General features: G+C 31.4%; 5 protein-coding genes and 1 long non-coding RNA gene across 8 annotated transcripts; 4 read left to right on the forward strand and 2 right to left on the reverse strand.

Moving 5' to 3' along the window:
- The first annotated feature begins 2,918 nt into the window (after positions 1-2,918).
- On the forward strand, positions 2,919-4,161 carry LOC105434661 (serine/threonine-protein kinase STE20). The gene is made up of 2 exons (XM_011651455.2): positions 2,919-3,393; positions 3,575-4,161. Exons 1-2 carry the CDS (start codon positions 3,113-3,115, stop codon positions 3,990-3,992), a joined length of 699 nt encoding a protein of 232 aa, XP_011649757.1. The 5' UTR covers positions 2,919-3,112; the 3' UTR covers positions 3,993-4,161.
- Positions 4,162-7,895: 3,734 nt separating this feature from the next.
- LOC101207228 (oligopeptide transporter 6) lies at positions 7,896-11,903 on the forward strand. Of its 2 annotated transcripts, XM_031881478.1 has the most exons (8): positions 7,896-8,011; positions 8,272-8,340; positions 8,982-9,532; positions 9,634-9,731; positions 9,823-10,392; positions 10,483-10,741; positions 10,832-11,014; positions 11,148-11,903. In XM_031881478.1, the coding sequence occupies exons 3-8, from the start codon at positions 9,047-9,049 to the stop codon at positions 11,754-11,756; spliced, it is 2,205 nt and encodes a 734-aa protein (XP_031737338.1). In that variant the 5' UTR covers positions 7,896-8,011; positions 8,272-8,340; positions 8,982-9,046; the 3' UTR covers positions 11,757-11,903. The 2 variants fall into 2 exon arrangements, with proteins under 2 accessions (XP_031737338.1, XP_011649758.1); XM_011651456.2 differs by having other exon boundaries at positions 7,957-8,340.
- Positions 11,904-12,099: 196 nt separating this feature from the next.
- LOC116402097 lies at positions 12,100-16,298 on the reverse strand. The gene is made up of 2 exons (XR_004214503.1): positions 15,987-16,298; positions 12,100-12,499 (listed from the first exon to the last, which is right to left on the reverse strand). It is a non-coding gene; the product is annotated as an uncharacterized LOC116402097 (long non-coding RNA).
- On the forward strand, positions 12,914-15,663 carry LOC101213987 (oligopeptide transporter 6). Its single transcript, XM_031880998.1, is given in 6 exon segments — positions 12,914-13,441; positions 13,443-13,622; positions 13,737-14,306; positions 14,385-14,643; positions 14,732-14,914; positions 15,004-15,663. Coding segments are annotated over 6 exon segments (2,307 nt in total). The 5' UTR covers positions 12,914-12,935; the 3' UTR covers positions 15,613-15,663.
- A 22-nt stretch (positions 16,299-16,320) lies between the features above and the next one.
- Positions 16,321-18,483, forward strand: LOC101206751 (putative peptidyl-tRNA hydrolase PTRHD1). Of its 2 annotated transcripts, none has more exons than XM_031880997.1 (3): positions 16,321-16,802; positions 17,305-17,479; positions 17,619-18,483. In XM_031880997.1, the coding sequence occupies exons 1-3, from the start codon at positions 16,407-16,409 to the stop codon at positions 17,651-17,653; spliced, it is 606 nt and encodes a 201-aa protein (XP_031736857.1). In that variant the 5' UTR covers positions 16,321-16,406; the 3' UTR covers positions 17,654-18,483. The 2 variants fall into 2 exon arrangements, with proteins under 2 accessions (XP_031736857.1, XP_011649759.1); XM_011651457.2 differs by having other exon boundaries at positions 16,323-16,802; positions 17,685-18,483.
- Positions 17,760-18,244, reverse strand: LOC101206986. The gene has a single exon (XM_004138721.3). The coding sequence runs from the start codon at positions 18,132-18,134 to the stop codon at positions 17,934-17,936; it is 201 nt and encodes a 66-aa protein (XP_004138769.1). The 5' UTR covers positions 18,135-18,244; the 3' UTR covers positions 17,760-17,933.
- Positions 18,484-20,536: the final 2,053 nt, after the last annotated feature.

Consider the following 20,536-nt stretch of genomic DNA (forward strand, 5'->3'; position numbering starts at 1 on the left):
GTTCTTAATATTTTAAGCAATAGAGTCTATGAAAATCTATAATTCTCCTTTAATTTCTCTTAAGATGTGGGAACATAAATTAGGATAAGGTTTTGATTTATATTCAAGTTATGTTTAATAACATTTTTAAATTTTATATATATCAATGCTTTTATTTTTTTTTGGACACACTCAAATTATTAAATTAAAAATCGACAAACTTTTGAATGATAAATATTAATCAGTGCTTTCTTCACTTGGCTATATCCGATGTGACACACTCATTTTATTGACTTGAGTATTTTTCGGTCAATTGTTAAATTATTAGTGGTTTTTATTTATGAATTTTGTTATATTTTATAAATAGTTTTATATTTAAAAATGTATTTTTTAAAACTTATAGTTTAATTAAACAATCTTGAAAGGATGTTCCATAGCATTATTGTCGAGGAATAAAATCCAAAATGACTAATCATTAATTGATCATGTGGTTAATAAATTACTTAAAAGATATCTTATTTAAATACCATAGTGTGAATTGATATGTTATATATATATATATATATATATATATATAAACATATCTTTGGATACGATTTTAAAGCACACCTTTAGTTGATAAATTGAAAGAAAACGCCGAAACTAATTTGTTAGGTGCAACTTATAATATTTCTAAAGTTCTTTCTTAAAATGTATTAAATCAAATTCATGATCAAATGAAGAAATCTCTTCCATAAAGTGGATACTCTTAAAAAAACACAGTTATATTTAATGAACAATCAAAAACGTTTCTTTTAGTATAACAATAGAAAGTTGGGAGATTCGAGGTGGAGAATCAGATCAATTAATGTTGAGTTAAGCTTGTTATACGGTTACAATTTTTTTTTAATTAAACTCTAAAATACGCCTATATTACCAAAATGATTACCAAATAAAACACTAATAGTTTAGTTATTAAAATATGGTTGAAGAGTATGATAATGCTATTTCCACTCTAATTAAATAAACATTGATGGATTTTTCTTTTTATTTTAGTTATGTAATCAACCTCACTTTAAGTATCAATATTTAAAAGGATAACAATACTTGAAAAAGAAGAAAAAATTATTATAGAATAAATAAGTAATAAAATAAGAGGTATATGGTTCAAAATTCTGGATTTGTATTTGAAATTATAAAAAAAATCAAATAATTTTTGAATGTATTAATTAAAGAATAGGGTGGGGACTATAATTATATGCATATTTAAAAGGGGATATGGATATCAAATCCGATTTCATTTTGGATTAAAATAAAAAAGACCAAGAAAAGATGAGTACCTAAAATATATCAACAAAGTGGGGCATTTTTTTTCTTTCTATTTTATCCTATTAAAGTAAACACCATAAGTTTGATTATGGCAAATTAAATAATATATGTATTAATTTGTTGTTTAATTAAAATTTAAAAATTTATACATGATCGATTTACATCAGACTGCTTAATGTTTTGAACTCCAACGATTTTCTTGATAGTTATTTTGTAAAATATAAAATAAAAAAATGGTAGAAGAAGAAATAAATATGGTAAATCTATAATATTTTGTTAAATGATTGTAAATATTTTGTCATTTATTATATTTATGAAAATTAAACGAACATTATTTCGAAGTTAAAGTAGGGTTAAAGTGTAAATACTAAAATTTATAGATAAATTAAACAAAAACATAAACTACAAAATTTGTTTTTTTTTTATATATATTTATTTTTCAAAAAGGAAAGTGGGTTTTTTATTAAAAAAATTAAGGGTTAAAATAAAAAGGAAATATAAAATATTTAAAGGAAATTTTTTTGAACTTAGACATTTTCTGTCCCGTCTTTTCCACGTCATTTGAACAAGTCAATAATTATTTCGAACTAATACGGCAGCGTTTCATGCACTTGCCTATTGAAAACACGATCATTAGTAGAAATTCCTTTTTCTCTATTGTAAAAATAAAATTATCCAAATAAAGAAAATGGCATAAAGTAAGATTTTGATCATTAGAGAATTTAATTTTTCAAAATAATTCGAAGTTAAATTACTTGGCCGACTTGTCGACTGAATCTACCTTAAGAGTTAAGATATTATAACGATTGGTTACAAATTATAATTTTGATTTCTCATACTATATGTATAATATTATATAGTTTTTTTTAATTAAAAAGATAATGGTTAAATTCAACTTTGGATAGAGCCATGTTTGGTAAATAGGAGTATTTATAGGCTTAACAAATTTAAATGATATCATTTAACAAATAAATTTGGAAAATATAATCGAAATTTATGATTCCAATATCAAATTTCTGCCGTATTAATGTGATATTACAAATATGAAATGTTGGATTTGGTTTTGATTTTTGAAGTTAAAAGAACAAATAATGAGATCATTATTTTTTTATAAAGAAAAGCATCACAATTTATTTGATTAATAAACATCAACCTATTTAAAGAAGATTAAGTAAGATTTTCACATTTAAAGTTAATTATGTGAGGATAAGTTTGTTTTTTAAAAAAAGAAAATTAATAAGTCTATAGGCTCTATAAATAGACATTTAAATTATTGTAAATGATAAATTATTCTTTAAAAGATTGGAATTATTTATAAAAGAATTAATTTGAAATTATATATAAAAGAATTTATAAATATAGATGAAATGTATTTAAGTAAGATAAAATTTTGGTATATTTATAAATAAGTGAACTCATATAAAAAGGATATGGATTAATAATTGAAAATTAAAACATAAATTGTCTTTTACTTTTGTTATTTTATATATTATGGAGAGATAGAGAGGTCTATCCGTTTCCAAAATTTGGATAAAAGTAGTCCAAAATTTTCCATTTTTGTTTATTTAAATTAAAAAAGAACAATTAATAAATTAATAAATTAGAAAAAGAAAAAAGAAAAAATCAGTTGCTTCCTTATTTTTGCAGCTATTTCTTGAATGGATGGAATTTTGCTCTTCCACTCTGTTCATCTCTTTCTCTTCCTAAACCCCATCACTATCTCTTTCTACCCACCCTTTCATGACAACCAATCTTCTACCGGCGCTCCCTTCAATATCCTCTCCCCGTCGCTTCTTTCACTTCCATTTCCGTTCCTTTGATCTTCATGGAGATTCTCTTCCCTCCTCCCTCTTTCTCCATCCAGCTCCCTTCCTCTTCCTCTTTCCTCTCGGATCGGACCTCCGCTCCTCCTCCTCCTCCTCCTCCGCCGCCCGACCATCGCCTTGATTCGCCTTTCAACTCTTTTGATTACTGCTCTGATTCCTCCTCCTCGATTGGTGATCCTGATGATAGCGACGACGAGAGCGTTTCATCCACTGGTGGAGATTCTGAGGAAGTTCAAAGTAAATTATCTCTTCGATCGTTGGAGGACTCTCTTCCGATTAAGTAAGTTGGTTTTTTTTTTTTTCTCTCTCTTTTTCTTTTTCTGTGTTCTGTGTGTTGTTTTATCGATTAATTGATTGAGATCAAGAAACGTTTAGAGAAATATAATTGTGTTATATATATCTTCTTCAAACAATCTTGTGGTCCAGTTAATTTGAAATTTGGTGAAATTTTGAATGATCAGGAGAGGGTTATCGAGTCATTTCTCTGGAAAATCGAAATCGTTTGCGAATTTAGCTGAGGCGAAATCGGTAAAAGATATTGAGAAACATGAAAATTCATTGAATAAGAGAAGACGAATTCTGATTGCGTCGAAATTGGCTAAGAAATCGTCCTTTTACGCTTGGCCAAACCCTAAGTCGATGCCTCTGTTAACACTGAGAGAAGAAGAAGACGATGATAATAATGATGAAGAGGAATCATGTACTACTGCTCCATCTTCTTCTGAAGATAATGAAGAAGACGAAGGCCATGAAAAACGGAAAGGAAAAAGAGTTAGGGATTTTCGTCAGAGAAGATTGATGAGCTTCAAGTCACGAAGCTTTTCTATGGCGGATCTACAACAACAACACCATGGTATTGATGGACAACAAGAACAATGATTCATAGCCTTTACTCTTTTGTTTTTCTTCTTTTCATTTTTTTGTGGTTATTTGTTTCTTCTCCTTCTCTTTTCCTTTTTTCACTTTATTTTTATTTTCTCTTAGATTTCTTTTGTATAAACACCTCTCCATTATAAATAAAATCTTTTCCCCCTTTTTTATTCCTAAATTGCAACCTTCATTTCGTTGAAAAATTAAAGAAAATAGTTTTCAAATATTTTTTTTTTATTTTTAGGATTAAACTAATAATTATTATTCAATCATACAAATATAATACTTTTTTTTTTATATATATAAAGTTTGTTAAATTTTAGTGATTCTCCTTTCAATTGTTTAACTTTAGTAGTAATTTATTCTTTGATTTATTTTTTTTCTTTTGTTATGTACAACATTTTTATATATTCACATCCTTTTTTGTTATTAGTGTTAAATCAACTTTCCTACCAACTATACTAAATTAGATAATTAAAAATATATTAATTAAAAGTTGAATAATTTTCCTAATACAAAAATAAAGATGATTGTTTAAAATACTATTTTAGTCTCAATAGTTGGATAAAAAAAAAAAAAAAACTTAAGTTTTTGCTATTTTTTAAAATACTTTTCTTTAAATGATTAGAGACTATTTATTTATTTTCAATTTTAGAAATTTACATTAAGCTAACGCTAATGAACACATAAAAAACAAATTAGTGTTAAGATTTTTAAAAGTATTTGAAAAACATAACAATTTAAAAGAAAACATGAATTTAATTGTTTTAAATATTTTGTACCCAGAAATATTATATCTTCTAGAAAAGAAAAATAAAAAATTGGTACCTAATATTTAAAAATGGGATAAGAAGAAAATGAAGTGAAGGATTGATGTGGGAGTTTTAACAAACATTGATGCTGGGGAAAATGTGGGAAATTTGTAATTATGTTTGTTAGTTGGGGTGAGAAAATGATAAATCTAAATTCATTATGTCCTAATTAAAATACTTTACCCAATCACTTTACTCTTAATTTTCAATCTTTGTCAACAACTATATTAAACATTAGTCAATCAAGTGATGTGGATTGTTCATTCTATTTCAAATAAATTTATTTTTCTTTTATCATATGCTACATTAATTATTACAATTGTGAGTCTAAATAAATTCAACTAAATGAAACATAGATTTCCTATCCATAATTTATAACAATTTGAAAAAGAGCCTCAATTATTTCTCATTACTAGTGTGTATAATTATCTTTAATATTTTGTGTTAGGTCAAGAACATTTTGGTTAAAAACATATATTAAAAATAGGTCAATCAAATCATGCAAGAGATTAAGCTAATTAATTTATTAATCAAAGAGAATAATAATTCCATGGACTATATGAAACTATTTTTAAAAAGCTAATCTATCATATAACAATATTCTTTCAAAACTTATATATATAAATATTAAATGTAAGTCTTGACAGCTTTCATTTGGTTGAGTTATGGTAAAAAAAACCACAATTATAGTATATATATATTTTTAATATTTTTTCTTTTTTCGTTTTCACGCACTTTATTAAAGTTTCTATAATTAAAAAGTCTATTTTTGGTCTCCATAATTTAGTTTTTATATTTTAATTAACATATTCATGAATATCGTTCATGACAATAAATCGAACGTTTTATTGAAAAGTTAGATAAAAGTTGATGAGAATATTTATTTCTTATTTTTTAGACGGGTAAACTAAATATATATATCTAAAATAAACTTAGTATGTATTTGAAAGTGAAGATTTAAATTTATAATTATGCATTAAAAGCAATCCATGAATTTAACAGATTTTAAATTTTAGGTCAAAATTCAACATTTGTAAGAGAAATTAAGGAAGAAGTAAAACTAGAAATGAGTTTGGAATAAATTATTTAAGGCATATGCTTTTCATATATATATTTTTTTTCTTTCCATATATGTGTATTTTATAGTTTTTTATTTTATAAAAAACAATAAATTAATAGGATGTTATGAACTTTAAGGTATGAATTTATGCAATTTTAGGCTATTTATTAAAAAAAAAATGGTGCATTTAAGTCATTCTTGTAATTTGAGGTGTTTAGAAGAAATTAGGGGCTCAGTTTTTAAACCACTGAAGTAATGGGCCTTTTGGGCCTGATGAATATTGATAGACCGAAGGCCCGTTGTCATGTTGTTTCAACTCGAAATCTATGAAAATGGAGGACTAAAAATAAAATAGACTTAAAATTAGGGACCATTTAGCAATTAACAGAATAGCTAAATAATAAACAAAAAAAAAGGGAAAGCCTTAAAAGTCAATAGCCATCCCATGAAGTAATTCATAGTTTTCGTGTGGTGAACTAATGTTGATTTAATATCTGTTGAATTGAGTTATATTCGTTTTGATGGTACGTATAAAATATGTTTTTTTACGTTTGTTATAAATTTGTATTGCACATGTTTGTTGATCTTAATTAATTTAAAATCTTAAAAAAAATACGAGTTATCTAAATAACTCACTCCTACTGTTGGACATATATAGACGACTTATTTGAGAGAACCCTTTTGTGTTAAAAAGGTAGAAGATTTTCTAAGATAAAATTTATGTTATGTATTATTTGATAACTAGTTAAATTATAGGTAAAAACAGTAGATATTATGCGTTAGCACTAGAATATTTTTTCACTGACAAACTCGAGAATCGAGGTCCTGTTTCTACTTGTTAGTCTACTTTATGGCTTATTTTCTACTCAAATTTTCCATTTGGGTTGGATAACAAGATAACCACAAAAAAGGACTAATAAGATTATAACAGGAGGGTTTGTCAATTATTGGTGTTGTTTTTGTGGAGCAAAATCGTTGTTTCTTATTTGTTGATGGGAAAGGTGACCCAAATGGTAACTCATGTTTATGTGTTTGGTTTCACTATGAGATATTTCCTTCTTTGTATAATAATTCAAAATTATAAATATTAAATTTAGGTGAAATGATCGTTGTTACTGTACAGATTAAACGAGATGTCAAATCGAGTAAAACTCGATTCATTTATATATAAACTAATTAATGATTATGTTCAAATCTATAATTCGAATAATCTCCTTACTCCATCTATTCTTACCCAACGAGAAAATTTTCAACTTTCTTCTCGTTTATCTTTCAAACTTAATTACTTGTTTATCTTTAAAAGGAAGTTTCAATTCAAAACCCAAAAATCAATTAATTAAATGCACTAATACAACGTAAATTTGTCTCAAAAGAATTCTTCTCCTTTTAGGCAATATCATAAATAGATAATAGATAACTATATCGTTCTTTTCACACAAATTATTAGTTCAACAATAAGTAGTATATATTCACGACGTTGTCATTTTATATTTGTAGTATCATACACTAATAAGTATCATTATGATTAATTTCACTTTACAACAGCTAAAAATCTAAATTTTTTTAAAAAGTAACTACGAATTTAGAAAAATTCATAATTACAAGTACAAAAATATTATATCAAATAGTTTATAAGCTTTTTTTTTTATTACCATTAATTTCATACGTTACTTTTCAACTAATAATTCATTGTTTTAACATTTAATTAAATTTTTTGTTGGTAACGTCAAAAGGGAATCTCCCTAAAATTTGGAGTAATTATCCTACAGAAATAATATAAATATTTCTTAAGAACTGTAAGTAAATTGTTAAATTGTTAAATGTATTTAGAAAATACAATAAAAAAATTTATTTTAAATAACAAAATTTATTTTTAATAAACCATGCAAATAAAAACAAATATAATTTATTTTGTTATATTTCAAAATAGACAGTTGAATAAAAATCCTTAATTAAATACAATTAACGTTATGAGTATAAAACGCATTAACCTTCAACAGTTTCTTTGCATTTTCTTTTCAAACTCACTGAGGTTTGTTGTACACATTCTTTCTTTCTTTCCTCTTCTTCTTCTTCTTCTTCCTCTTCTTTTATTTTTAAAAACTTTTCACAACGCCGCCCATCGTCAGTTTGACCGCCGTCTCCGGCGAGGATAAGTAATGGGAGAAAGAAACAGTTTCTGATTTTCTTATTTTCTATTTCAATTCTTCTTTATATATTTTTTTCGTAACTTCTCTCTTTTCACATTCCTTTCATTTACCTTTCCCTCTTCCATTTGGTTTTGGTTTCATTTTTTTCATCTTCTACATTTCTTTGTCACAATTGTCAAAAATACCAAAATATGCAAAAATATTTACATTTCCTATGGGTTTGTTTTGTTCTCTGAATTGGTTCTTCTTCTTCTTTTTTATTTTAGGAAATTTGTTTTTTCTGGTTCAAGTTTTACATCAGTACTCTTCAAAACCACCAACCTTCGTATTACAAGGTAAGTTTTTTGGAATCTTTTCCTTAAAAACATGATACCCACTTGATAAAAACACACCCTCTACCTTTCTTATTTTAGATAATCTACCTATCCATTAAGTTTTTAGGTCGTCTATAAGATTAAGAACAATGTATATATTTGTATTTAGAAACACTTTTGTAGTAAAAACAAATAAATACATAAATTGTTTTTTTTTAAGAAAAAAAAAACACTAAAGCTATGTTGGAGTTGGAGTGAGAATCTGAATCTGCCATATATAATTTCTGCTACCAAATTTGATAATTCAAACAAGGCAAAGTTATGAATGAGTAATTTCATTAGGAGAATTGGATCTTCCTTTGGTCAAGTGGGTTATATCCAAATATATATTTTTACCATTTTTAATATTTTGCATGGCTGTCTTATTAATAATTATTATTATTTTAAGAGGCTGTCATTTTCTTTGATAATAATATATATTACAAGGCTTGGAAATTGGGAGTATTTTTTTTTTCTTGAAAAGGAAGCTCTTATTAATGAATTCTGACTTCATTTTGAACGTTAATTGGATGCATTGAGACAGAATCAAGAATTCTTTAGGAATCAACTGTATATTTTTCTCTTAAAGTCCAAATTCATTCGAGTGTCATTTTATTCTACAGACTGAAGTTGTTGTAGAGAGCTTCACCTTGCACTCTACAGCACAGCAAAACAGTCTCTGATTACCATGTCGACTACCGTATCAGAGACTCAGAGTGGAGACCTTCCAATGATGACGGTCGACGACGAGTGCCCGATCAAGCAGGTGGATATTACGGTACCGAAAACCGATGACCCCAGCTTGCCAGTTCTCACATTCAGAATGTGGATTTTGGGGATTGCAGCTTGTGTCATACTCTCGTTTGTGAATCAGTTCTTCTGGTACAGATCGAACCCGCTGTCGGTATCTTCGATTGCTGCGCAAATTGCTGTTGTGCCTCTTGGTCATTTGATGGCCAAGACGCTTCCAACTCAACCATTTTTCAAAGATACACGGTTTGAGTTTACTATGAATCCTGGTCCCTTCAATATAAAGGAGCATGTTCTGATTACCATTTTTGCCAATTCTGGTGCTGGCTCTGTTTATGCTACACATATTTTGACTGCTGTTAAGCTTCTTTACAAGAGACAACTCGATTTCTTTCCTGCTTTGCTCATTATGATCACTACTCAGGTGATATGAACGTTTTTTAATTGTGAAAAATATTGAAATGGTTGTTATGATCTGTTTGCATTATCATGTTGATAACGTTTACATGTTCTTTGTTTTTGTAGATTCTTGGATTCGGCTGGGCTGGAATTTTTAGGAAATATTTGGTTGAGCCAGGGGAGATGTGGTGGCCATCTACTTTGGTTCAGGTCTCATTGTTTAGGTGATGCTCTTTATTTGAAAATTTTTGGGACTTTTATAATTCTATGCATTCATATACGTTTTCTGATCAAGTGAATTTTTGTGATTTATAGAGCTCTGCATGAGAAGGAAAAGAGACCAAAACAAAGCACAACTCTTACACAATTCTTCCTCTTGGCCATGATTTGCAGCTTTGGTTACTATATTTTTCCTGGCTATCTTTTCATGATGCTTACCTCTTTCTCTTGGCTATGTTGGTTTAATTCCAAGTCTCTTTTGCTTCATCAAATGGGATCTGGTATGAAAGGCCTTGGAATTGGCGCATTCGGTATAGATTGGTCCACAATTTCATCTTACCTTGGAAGTCCCTTGGCTAGTCCTTGGTTTGCCACTGTCAACATTGCAGTGGGGTTTGTTCTTGTGATGTATGTCATGACACCTCTCTGTTATTGGTTAGATGTGTATGAAGCCAAAACGTTTCCTATATATTCAAGCAGCCTTTTCATGGCGAATGGGCACAAGTACAATATTTCAAGCATAGTCAATTCAGATTTCCATCTTGATCGAGGTGTTTATAGCACAACTGGGCGTGTGAATCTTAGTACCTTCTTTGCAATGACATATGGTCTTGGATTTGCCACACTTTCTGCTACAGTTGTGCATGTTCTTCTCTTCAATGGAAGGTAAGCTTCTCGATAAAAACTTCAGATTCCAAAGCGTAAGAAACCATGTTTTACCATGTCTAATGAATTGATGTTCTATATTACATTTAGGGAAATATTGAACCAGAGCAAAAGTGCCTTTGGTGGGAAAAGAAAAATCGACATACATACAAAGCTTATGAGAGCTTATAAACAAGTACCAACGTGGTGGTTTATCGTCATCCTTGTTTTGAACATTGGCCTCTCTCTTTTTGCTTGTCAATATTACAACATCTCACTTCAATTGCCTTGGTGGGGTCTGCTCTTAGCTTGTTTTATTGCCTTCTTCTTCACACTTCCCATTGGCATCATTTGTGCTACCACAAACCAGGTGAACCATGGAACACCAATTCCAAACTACAAACGTTTTACAATTGTATGTAACCTTGTCTAAGTGATTAATGTTTTTCTTGCTTTGCAGGCACCTGGTTTGAACATTATTACAGAATACATTATTGGTTATGCATATCCCGAACGCCCGGTGGCCAACATGTGCTTCAAGGTGTATGGATATATTAGCATGACACAAGCTCTAACATTCGTGTCTGACTTTAAGCTTGGCCATTACATGAAGATTCCACCCAAGACAATGTTCATGGCCCAGGTGAATTCTTTTTGTATAACCCTGGTCTATGATTACGGGGTTTAGAGAAGTGCAGGCACCGTATTGTATTTTGAATATTTTTCTCTAATTCATACGTTTTTTATTGCTTAGTTGGGAATAAACTTTATTGCAGATTGTGGGGACGATCATAGCAGTGTTTGTATACACTGGAACAGCTTGGTGGTTGATGGGCTCAATTCAAGATCTATGTGACACCAACCTACTACCAGATAATAGCCCATGGACATGCCCAATGGATCGAGTGTTTTTCGATGCATCTGTAATATGGGGACTTGTGGGGCCTCGTAGAATCTTTGGAGACCTTGGAGAATATGGAGCTGTGAATTGGTTCTTCCTTGGTGGAGCAATTGCCCCTTTGCTTGTATGGATTGCACACAAGATGTTTCCAAACAAAGCATGGATTCGCTTCATCCACATGCCAGTTCTGTTGGGCGCTACGTCGATGATGCCACCAGCTACCGCAGTGAACTTCACGAGTTGGTTAATCTGTGGTTTCGTGTTTGGATATTATCTTTTTAGATACAAAACAGAGTGGTGGAAGCGATACAATTACATATTGTCAGGTGGGTTGGATGCTGGAACTGCGTTCATGACTATACTCATATTTCTTTCATTGGGATCAATTAGTATCGATTGGTGGGGAAATAATACTGATGGATGTCCATTGGCCTCTTGCCCTTCTGCCAAAGGAGTTGTTGCTCATGGCTGCCCTGTTTTCTAATCTCTCATAGCTTAGTGCTTACCATCATGTTCTTATTTTATTTTATTCTTCAACTCTTTCTCTTATTTCATTAGTTACTCTCACATCCTCTCTCTGTTGTAAATTGGATGATTTCTATTTGGTAAATAACATTCTTCTTTTGTGATATGGTGATTGTTCCATGGGTAACCATATGAAATAACTATTAAAATCAATAAGACTTTTCTTTAATAAAAAAAATAAATTAGTTAAGTGAATGAATTTATTTGATTTATTCAATATTTAAATGGATAATACTATGTATCAAAATATTCAAAACTTAAGCTAAATTAACTCAATAAAATCTAAATATAACAGAGTCAAATAATTATTAAATAGAATAAATTTGGATTATGTATTGTATATTTGTACAAGTAATTCAAGTAACAAATATTTAGATATAAAAGAAATGGAAATAGTTTATAAAAATAATCCAAATCCAAATTTCAGTCATAAAGATGGAAAATGAAGTGAATTTAAATAAAAATCCCCAATTAAATAGGGCTAACATTCTAAATAAGAGGTGTTAGTGTTAACCCTTCAACTGTTTCTTCACACTTTTTCTTGAAGCTCCAACGGATTGAGGTTTGTTTTCCAATGTTCTTTTTTTTTTCTGGCTAACTGAAAAGTGATCCGCCGAGAAGGCTGCCGTCATAGGGTGGTCCGCCGGTTCCTGCATTATCCGGCGAGAATGAGTAGGGGAGGCGGTGAGGCGGTGGTCTCTCCTAAGAATCAGAGAGGAAGGGAGGATGAAAAAATATATACACACAATAGATATACATTTATTTTTATAGATAAGTTAATTTATGTCATATATGTTCTTAAACATTTCTACAATTACGTGCATGAGATATTTATGATCAAATTCAAGGTATATATATATTTAGTAATAAAGAACAAATAGAAACTAAGCTAAATTTGTATTATTGATTCTAAGTGGATTTAAAGTACCACCAAACTCCTGTCAATTTGCTTTTATTGCCAAGTGAGTTTGGAGTGAAATCTTTGGTTTATGAAATTATGTTTTTGTTAGAATCTTCTTGTTTAGGAATCAAATTCTATATTGCTTTATAATATTATTAAAATTTAACCCAAAGTCTCCATTTCATGTATAGAAAGTGAAAATTGTGGTGGCCAATCTCACCTTGCACACTGATTACAATGTCGAGTAGTGTTGTATCTGAGATTCAAAGTGCAGAACCTGCCGAGGTGACAGTTGACGATGCGTGTCCGATCAAGCAGGTCGATATTACGGTACCCAAAACCGATGACCCCAACTTGCCAGTTCTCACATTCAGAATGTGGATTTTGGGGATTGCGGCTTGTGTAATACTCTCGTTTGTGAACCAGTTTTTCTGGTACAGATCGAACCCACTGTCGGTATCTTCTATTGCTGCACAAATTGCTGTTGTGCCTCTTGGTCATTTGCTGGCCAAGACGCTTCCAACTCAACAATTTTTCAAAGGCACACGGTTTGAGTTTACTATGAATCCTGGACCCTTCAATATAAAGGAGCATGTTCTGATTACTATTTTTGCCAATTCTGGTGCTGGCTCTGTTTATGCTACGCATATTTTGACTGCTGTTAAGCTTCTTTACAAGAGACAACTCACTTTTGTTCCTGCTTTGCTCATCATGTTCACTACTCAGGTGATATGAACGTTTTTTCATTGTGGAAAATATTGAAATGGTTGTTATGATCTATTTGTATTATGATGTTCGTAACATTATATGTTCCTTGTTATTGTAGATTCTTGGATTCGGTTGGGCTGGGATTTTTAGGAAATATTTAGTCGAACCAGGGGAGATGTGGTGGCCATCTAATTTGGTTCAAGTCTCATTGTTTAGGTGATGGTTTAATTATCATCATCCTCTATTTGACTAATTTTGTTGAATGAAGCTTATATTCTTTGCTTTCATGTAAGATTTCTCATTGATTAAGTGGACTTTTGAGATTTGTAGAGCTCTGCACGATAAGGAAAAAAGACCAAAACGAAGCACAACTCGCACACAATTCTTCCTCTTGGCCATGATTTGCAGCTTTGCTTACTATGTTTTTCCTGGCTATCTTGTCATGATGCTCACCTCTTTCTCATGGCTTTGTTGGTTTAATTCCAACTCTCTCTTGCTTCATCAAGTGGGTTCTGGCATGAATGGCCTTGGACTTGGTGCATTTGGTATAGATTGGTCTACGATTTCATCATACCTTGGAAGTCCTTTAGCCAGTCCTTGGTTTGCCACTGCCAATGTTGCTGTTGGGTTTGTTATTGTGATGTATGTCATGACACCCCTTAGTTATTGGTTAAATGTGTATGGGGCCAAAAGGTTTCCTATATATTCAAGCAGCCTTTTCATGGCGAATGGTCATGAATACAATATTTCAAGCATAGTCAATTCAAATTTCCATCTTGATCGAGGGGTTTACAGCACAACTGGGCCCGTAAATCTCAGTACCTTCTTTGCTTTGACCTATGGTCTTGGATTTGCTACACTTTCTGCTACTGTTATGCATGTCTTTCTCTTCAATGGAAGGTAGATAACCTCTCAGCAAAACTTGGACAAATTAATTGTTTGTGGAACCTTTTCTAATTTGATACATATTACGTGTAGGGAGTTGTTGAACCAAAGTATGAGTGCATTTGGTGGGAAGAGAAAAATTGACATCCACACAAAACTTATGCAAGCTTATAAACAAGTACCAACATGGTGGTTCATCATCATCCTTATATTGAACATTGCACTCTCCGTTTTTGCTTGTCAATATTACAATGCCTCACTTCAATTGCCTTGGTGGGGTGTACTCTTAGCTTGTTTCATTGCCTTATTTTTCACACTTCCCATTGGCATCATTAATGCTACCACAAACCAGGTGAACCATGGAACACCAATCCAAACTACAAATGTTTTGTAATTGTACGGAACCTTGTCTAAGTGATTGATGTTTTTCTTGTTTGTAGGCACCTGGTTTGAACATTATTACAGAATACATTATTGGTTATGCATATCCCGAACGCCCGGTGGCCAACATGTGTTTCAAGGTGTATGGATATATTAGCATGACACAAGCTCTAACATTCGTGTCTGACTTTAAGCTTGGTCATTACATGAAGATTCCACCCAGAACAATGTTCATGGCTCAGGTGAATTTTCTACAACATTGGCTAATTAAAATGTCAAATATAGTAACCAAGTGTGTGAAGTTGCTCATAGCAAACAATCTCTATTGTAGGTTGTAGGGACAATCATAGCAGTGTTTGTTTACATTGGAACTGCTTGGTGGTTGATGGGATCAATTCAAGATCTGTGTGACACCAACCTGTTACCAGAAAACAGCCCATGGACTTGTCCAATGGATCGAGTGTTTTTCGATGCATCTGTAATATGGGGACTTGTGGGGCCTCGTAGAATCTTTGGAGACCTTGGAGAATATGGAGCTGTGAATTGGTTCTTCCTTGGTGGAGCAATTGCCCCTTTGCTTGTATGGATTGCACACAAGATGTTTCCTAACAAAACATGGATTCGCCTCATCCACATGCCAGTTCTGTTGGGTGCTACGGCGATGATGCCACCGGCTAGCGCGGTGAACTTCACGAGTTGGTTAACATGTGGTTTCCTGTTCGGATATTTTCTTTTCAGATACAAGACAGAGTGGTGGAAGCGCTACAATTACATATTGTCTGGTGGGTTGGATGCTGGAACTGCATTCATCACAATACTCCTTTTTCTTACATTGGGATCAAAGGGTATTGATTGGTGGGGAAATAATATTGATGGATGTCCATTGGCCTCCTGCCCTTCTGCTAGAGGAGTTGTTGTTGATGGCTGTCCAGTTTTCTAATCTTTTATATTTCTTAATTTAGCATAATTTTTCTTTCTTAATTCTTCTTTTCTAGTTCTGTAAATTAAACTATTCTTTTTATTCTTTGGTTAAATAATATGCATAGTTTTTTTAAAAAAAGAATTAGTTGATTTATGATGTAATTATGATCCGTTTCATTTGCTGAAGTTCAACACCAAACTCCTCCAAAAAATATAAAGCCTTTATAACAGTACAAAATATGGAAAAGTAAAATCACTCCAATTTTGACTCTTTTTTTTCTTTTTAAATTAGGAGAAATATTAGCATAAACAATTCTTTGAGATTTTTTCTTTAAAATTGAAAAAACTGACAAACTATTTATGTATTTTATATAACTATCAACCATGACTTACCGATATACGATGGCCAAAACTCTTCCTATCTAGCCATCCTCTCTCACCAAACACTACGAAGAAGGATGAAGATGGTTGCCAACTTGCCAGTCGATTTGGGAAGGAAGAAGAGCAGAAGTTTCTTCACGAAGGAAAAGTTTTCGGAAAGATTTGAATATCAAACCGTTCCTCACGATACACTTTCCTCATATGCATCTCTCCAGTTTTCATATTTGGCACAATATTTAAGCTATTCTAGTTTAAAGCACTTTGGGTAGAATAGATCATTAATACAGGCCTGAACGCCAAGTATATGGGCCTATGAATAGAAGCCCATTATTCAGGCCCAACGTAGCCATATAAAATTCCCGTACGGCGGGTTTTACTTGAAATCTTAAGTTGGGTAGCACGGTTTGGTGTGCTACTTCGTGTGAAGATATCATGACTTGTGTAATTTCAGCTTCTCGATTCACACTCTCCATTTCCAAATCCATCAGCCTCTGCTCATGTCCAAGGTCTAGGGTTTTCCCATCTTCTTCTCTTTCTCTCCACTCTTCCATTCGGAAAACCCATCCATTTTGCTCCGCCTCCATGAGTCAATCTGTTGAAACTAATTCAGTTTCTACACCGGACGACGCCGGAGCAAAGGCGGAGGAGACACCCGCCGACGTTTTGATTCAGTACGTGGTGCTTCGGAGAGATCTGATTGATTCCTGGCCGCTTGGTAGCGTCGTAACTCAGGGATGCCATGCTTCTGTCTCTGCCATTTGGTTGAATAAAGATGATCCCCACACTTCCGACTACTGTAATCCACATAATATCGATTCTATGCATAAGGTTAGTCGAATTCTTAATCTCTTAATTTCAACTTCATTACTAAATTATCTTTTTCGAGTAGTGTGGTATGCATCTATAGACTTGATCATTTTCTATTGATACGCTGCAAATTGGCTTTGTTGTTGCTAACGTTTATGGATGAGACGTTATGAGCAATTTGGAACTTTTGAGTTGTGGTTCTGGTCGTTGCCTTCTTTATTTAGTTTGGAACGAATGTTATATGTATCTGTCAAGCATTTTAGAAGAACAATTGTTCGTTGGAAGATATGTGTTGTACTTGCTCGTATTGGGCTGAATGCTTTGGTTTTTCCTCCTAATCTCCATATGGTTGTATCTCCCTTGCATCTCCACCACCCGTACTCATAGTTCAAGCAGAGATCATTACCTGCTTATCTCTACTTGTACATTTTATTTTTTAAATTACAGATCTTCCACATTCTACAGATTCCTGAAGCTGTTCTGGACTTTTTGATCAGTCTTGACTTTATTTCACTTTATGTAGGTTACTCTTGAAGTGAAAGGAGAAACTCAAATGGTTAACTTATCAGAGAAACTCAAAGCGAACTCAATCGTTCATAAACTATGGATAGAACAACCAGAAAACATTCCAACATGTCTTGCTACAAAACCCTACCCCAAATCTGTGGTATCGCCATTTTTTAAAAAGCTAAAACTCTGTAAGTGAAGTGATGGAATATTGAATTGCAATGAATTGATGAGTAATTCTGCCTTTACAACGTTCCACCCCCACCCAAAAAAGAATCTCTCTTGAACTCAACTTTAAAAGGGTTGCTAACTCTTACGTTCCTCTTCTAGTTCATATTAAAATACGCATGATCATACTTTTATGAAGACACCTAGAATTACAAACGATTTCTGCAGAGAAAGAGATCGTGGGGCAAAGACAAAGTAGCTTATAATCATAAAAGAGATACGTGGGAGAAGAAAGGCAAAAAATTTCAGGTAATCAAGGTACGTATATGAATATCTCTATTTCTTATACAGTATATATTTTACACAAACACTGATCAAATTAACCAAACAAAGATAAAATTAGGTCAACCCTCCTCTCTAAACTTCACAGATCATGGGAAAAGTAACAACAACTGTATAAGGTAACAGTGTTTTTATCTACTGCATAACAAGTTGTCTAGTGCACATAGTGCAATAGAACTTGCGTTTGGTTTTCCAGTAAAGAGGAACGAAACAGAACCTCCATTGGCTTTCAACGTCAGTGGCTTGGATCATACCTCCACAGAAGGGGCATACCCCTGGAGCTGGTTGCCTAGACAAAACCCTTTGATCCTCATCGCACACAAACACCAAACACATCTTCTTCTTCACCTTCTTTAGGTTCTTGCTTTTCTTCTTAAGTCCTCTGGCTGAGGGATTCTTTTTGCTATTCGTTGGTCTGTTTTGTTATGGGTTTGAATGAAAAGTCTGGTTTTGGGAAAGTTGTGCACTTGGAAGATTTTATAGGGAAAGATAAGGAAGTTTCATGGAATTTGTGGCTAAACCGCGTATCTAGAAGATTCTGACCCACTCCCGAAACTATGAGAAGAAAAGTATTGGATCCTTATGAAAATTTCAGCCTCTTCTTGACATTAATATTTTTGACTTTTGACTTTGACCAATCCTCTTGGCTTCTTTGTCAATTCTCAATCGAATTTATCGTTCTAAATTTCTAATCCTTCCCACTTGGTTTTAGAGTATTTAATTTGGGATATTTGGTAGTCATGAGAATAATCTTAGTTAGTGTGAGTGCGTTGGTTGCTGTTCAGAATTTGGTGAGGTTTTAAATATTATTTTGGTTCTTCTTATCGGCTTTGATTTTATTTTGGTATTTGTTTCTTTAAGATGTTTGTTACGGTCTCATCCTCTTACTTTTATTTATTTTTAAAATTTGATAATTTTGTTATGGGTTCCTAAACATAACCCTTTAATACATGTTTATAGCCCAGTCTAATGGGTTGAACCTATATTTTCAAGATGGTTGAGTTGTCAATTAAAATAGCCTATCTTAATTTTTCAACCCAATCCGTAAAATATGGGTTAGATTGGATTGTCGAGTAGTATTTTATTTCATTTCTAATTTAACGATTTGCTAACTTTCCAACTTTTCATACAAACTTTAACTCACTACACCATTGTTTAACAAAATACTCCTAACTTCACTTCTATTAAATAAATAATAAAATATAATATATATATATATATATATATATATTAATTCGGTTGGGTTGGGTTGGGTTGAATCAAAATTTTCAATTCCAAACCGAGATCCAATTTAACCCAGAAAAATCAAAATTTTCAATTCAATTCATATGATATGAATTGAATAGTTCAAATTGTTGGGTTATCCGAGTTAGACTAGAATGGAGTGTCGTGACACAATTTTAATATGAAAATGTAGGATCAGTAAAGTTACTAGGATTATAACAAACAATAGGTTAGGGTAATATGAATGATTGATATATGCTTTATTTTATTATTATGTATTTTAGAAATATGTCAACTTCTATGTTTCTTCAACTTCTTAAGAATATGGATAGTGTCACAATCTAATGTTGGTTTGAGCCAATCCAAATTGATTGACAAATTCAATTGGTTGGATTTTATTAGAAGTATATATGTAATTATAAAAATCAAATTGATTGACAAATATACTTGCGGTGGGCCAAATCATATTAACCAATGGTGGACATTAGCATAATTTAACATCGAATACTTTTCTTCCACCGTAGTTGTAAACTGTAATGTGACATGTTCTTAGAAAAAGAAACCATATCAATCAGCCATGATTGAGTAATTTGGGATTTTTAAGATCAACTTCAAAATTAAATATAACTTTAATCACTTCAAATTAATTTAATATTTATTCTCATGCTTGTAAATATAATTTTGTTTTTCAATCATGAAATCCATGTTTATTGTGATTTTATTTTAACCATCCAATTATATGGTATTTACTATCTAAATTTTAAATTTGTCTCAATTTATAAATATCTTTGTGACTTTGAAGAGTATTCTATAGACTCTAAAACTTGTCTTTCCATGTTTTTCAACATAAAATTTGAAACTATTTGATGTTTTCTATAATTTATGTATAAACAGCTATTTAAGATTTTATCAGATAAATTAGGTCAAATTGGACTTTGGAACGGTTACATTTGTTTATAAATTAAGGTATTTAATTTTATAAAAACAGGGTAAATTTTTATAATTATTGTAAGCTTAAGCATTTAATTTTAACGTTGTAGAAGTTTAGTAGTTCAATTTTTACAATAAAACCAACCTGAGCTAGCTCAACTAAGTACATGACAATTTGTCCTAAATTTTCTAAAAAAGTTTTACAATTATGTTTAGTAGTTTCTTTTTATATAAAAAAAAATTATTATGTTTTGAAGATTTCTTGCCATTTAGTTTTTGAAACACTATTTATTCCTCATCTTCCCTTGCAGACAAAATGGTTTCTATAGCCTTCGCAGCATTGCACCTACCGGTGTTAATCTAAGATTTAATGCTAAAAAAAAAAAAGGAAATGAGTGTTAGTAAACTAACTTTGAAGATAAGTTTGTTTAGTAACTTTTCTTTTCACTTTGTTTCTAAAGATAAATTAATAAATTAGTTAGATATTAGAAAAATTATAATTGATGACCATTTTAAGAATAATAATTAAGGATATGACAACATTTTAAGAAAATTACAAATATAGCAAAACTATCGATAAACTT

Source organism: Cucumis sativus, chromosome 2 (genome assembly GCF_000004075.3).
Source record: "Cucumis sativus cultivar 9930 chromosome 2, Cucumber_9930_V3, whole genome shotgun sequence".
Classification (NCBI taxonomy): Eukaryota; Viridiplantae; Streptophyta; class Magnoliopsida; order Cucurbitales; family Cucurbitaceae; genus Cucumis; species Cucumis sativus.

Coding starts and splice junctions, on each gene's coding strand:
- LOC105434661 (XM_011651455.2), top strand. CDS start 3,113: ATGGAGATTCTCTTCCCTCCTCCCTCTTTCTCCATCCAGCTCCCTTCC. Junction 3,394..3,574: donor GAGGACTCTCTTCCGATTAA/GTAAGTTGGTTT, acceptor TTGAATGATCAG/GAGAGGGTTATCGAGTCATT.
- LOC101206751 (XM_031880997.1), top strand. CDS start 16,407: ATGACTTGTGTAATTTCAGCTTCTCGATTCACACTCTCCATTTCCAAA. Junction 16,803..17,304: donor ATATCGATTCTATGCATAAG/GTTAGTCGAATT, acceptor CACTTTATGTAG/GTTACTCTTGAAGTGAAAGG. Junction 17,480..17,618: donor TTTTAAAAAGCTAAAACTCT/GTAAGTGAAGTG, acceptor TTCCTCTTCTAG/TTCATATTAAAATACGCATG.
- LOC101207228 (XM_031881478.1), top strand. CDS start 9,047: ATGTCGACTACCGTATCAGAGACTCAGAGTGGAGACCTTCCAATGATG. Junction 9,533..9,633: donor TCATTATGATCACTACTCAG/GTGATATGAACG, acceptor TTGTTTTTGTAG/ATTCTTGGATTCGGCTGGGC. Junction 11,015..11,147: donor AGACAATGTTCATGGCCCAG/GTGAATTCTTTT, acceptor ACTTTATTGCAG/ATTGTGGGGACGATCATAGC.
- LOC101206986 (XM_004138721.3), bottom strand. CDS start 18,134: ATGTGTTTGGTGTTTGTGTGCGATGAGGATCAAAGGGTTTTGTCTAGG.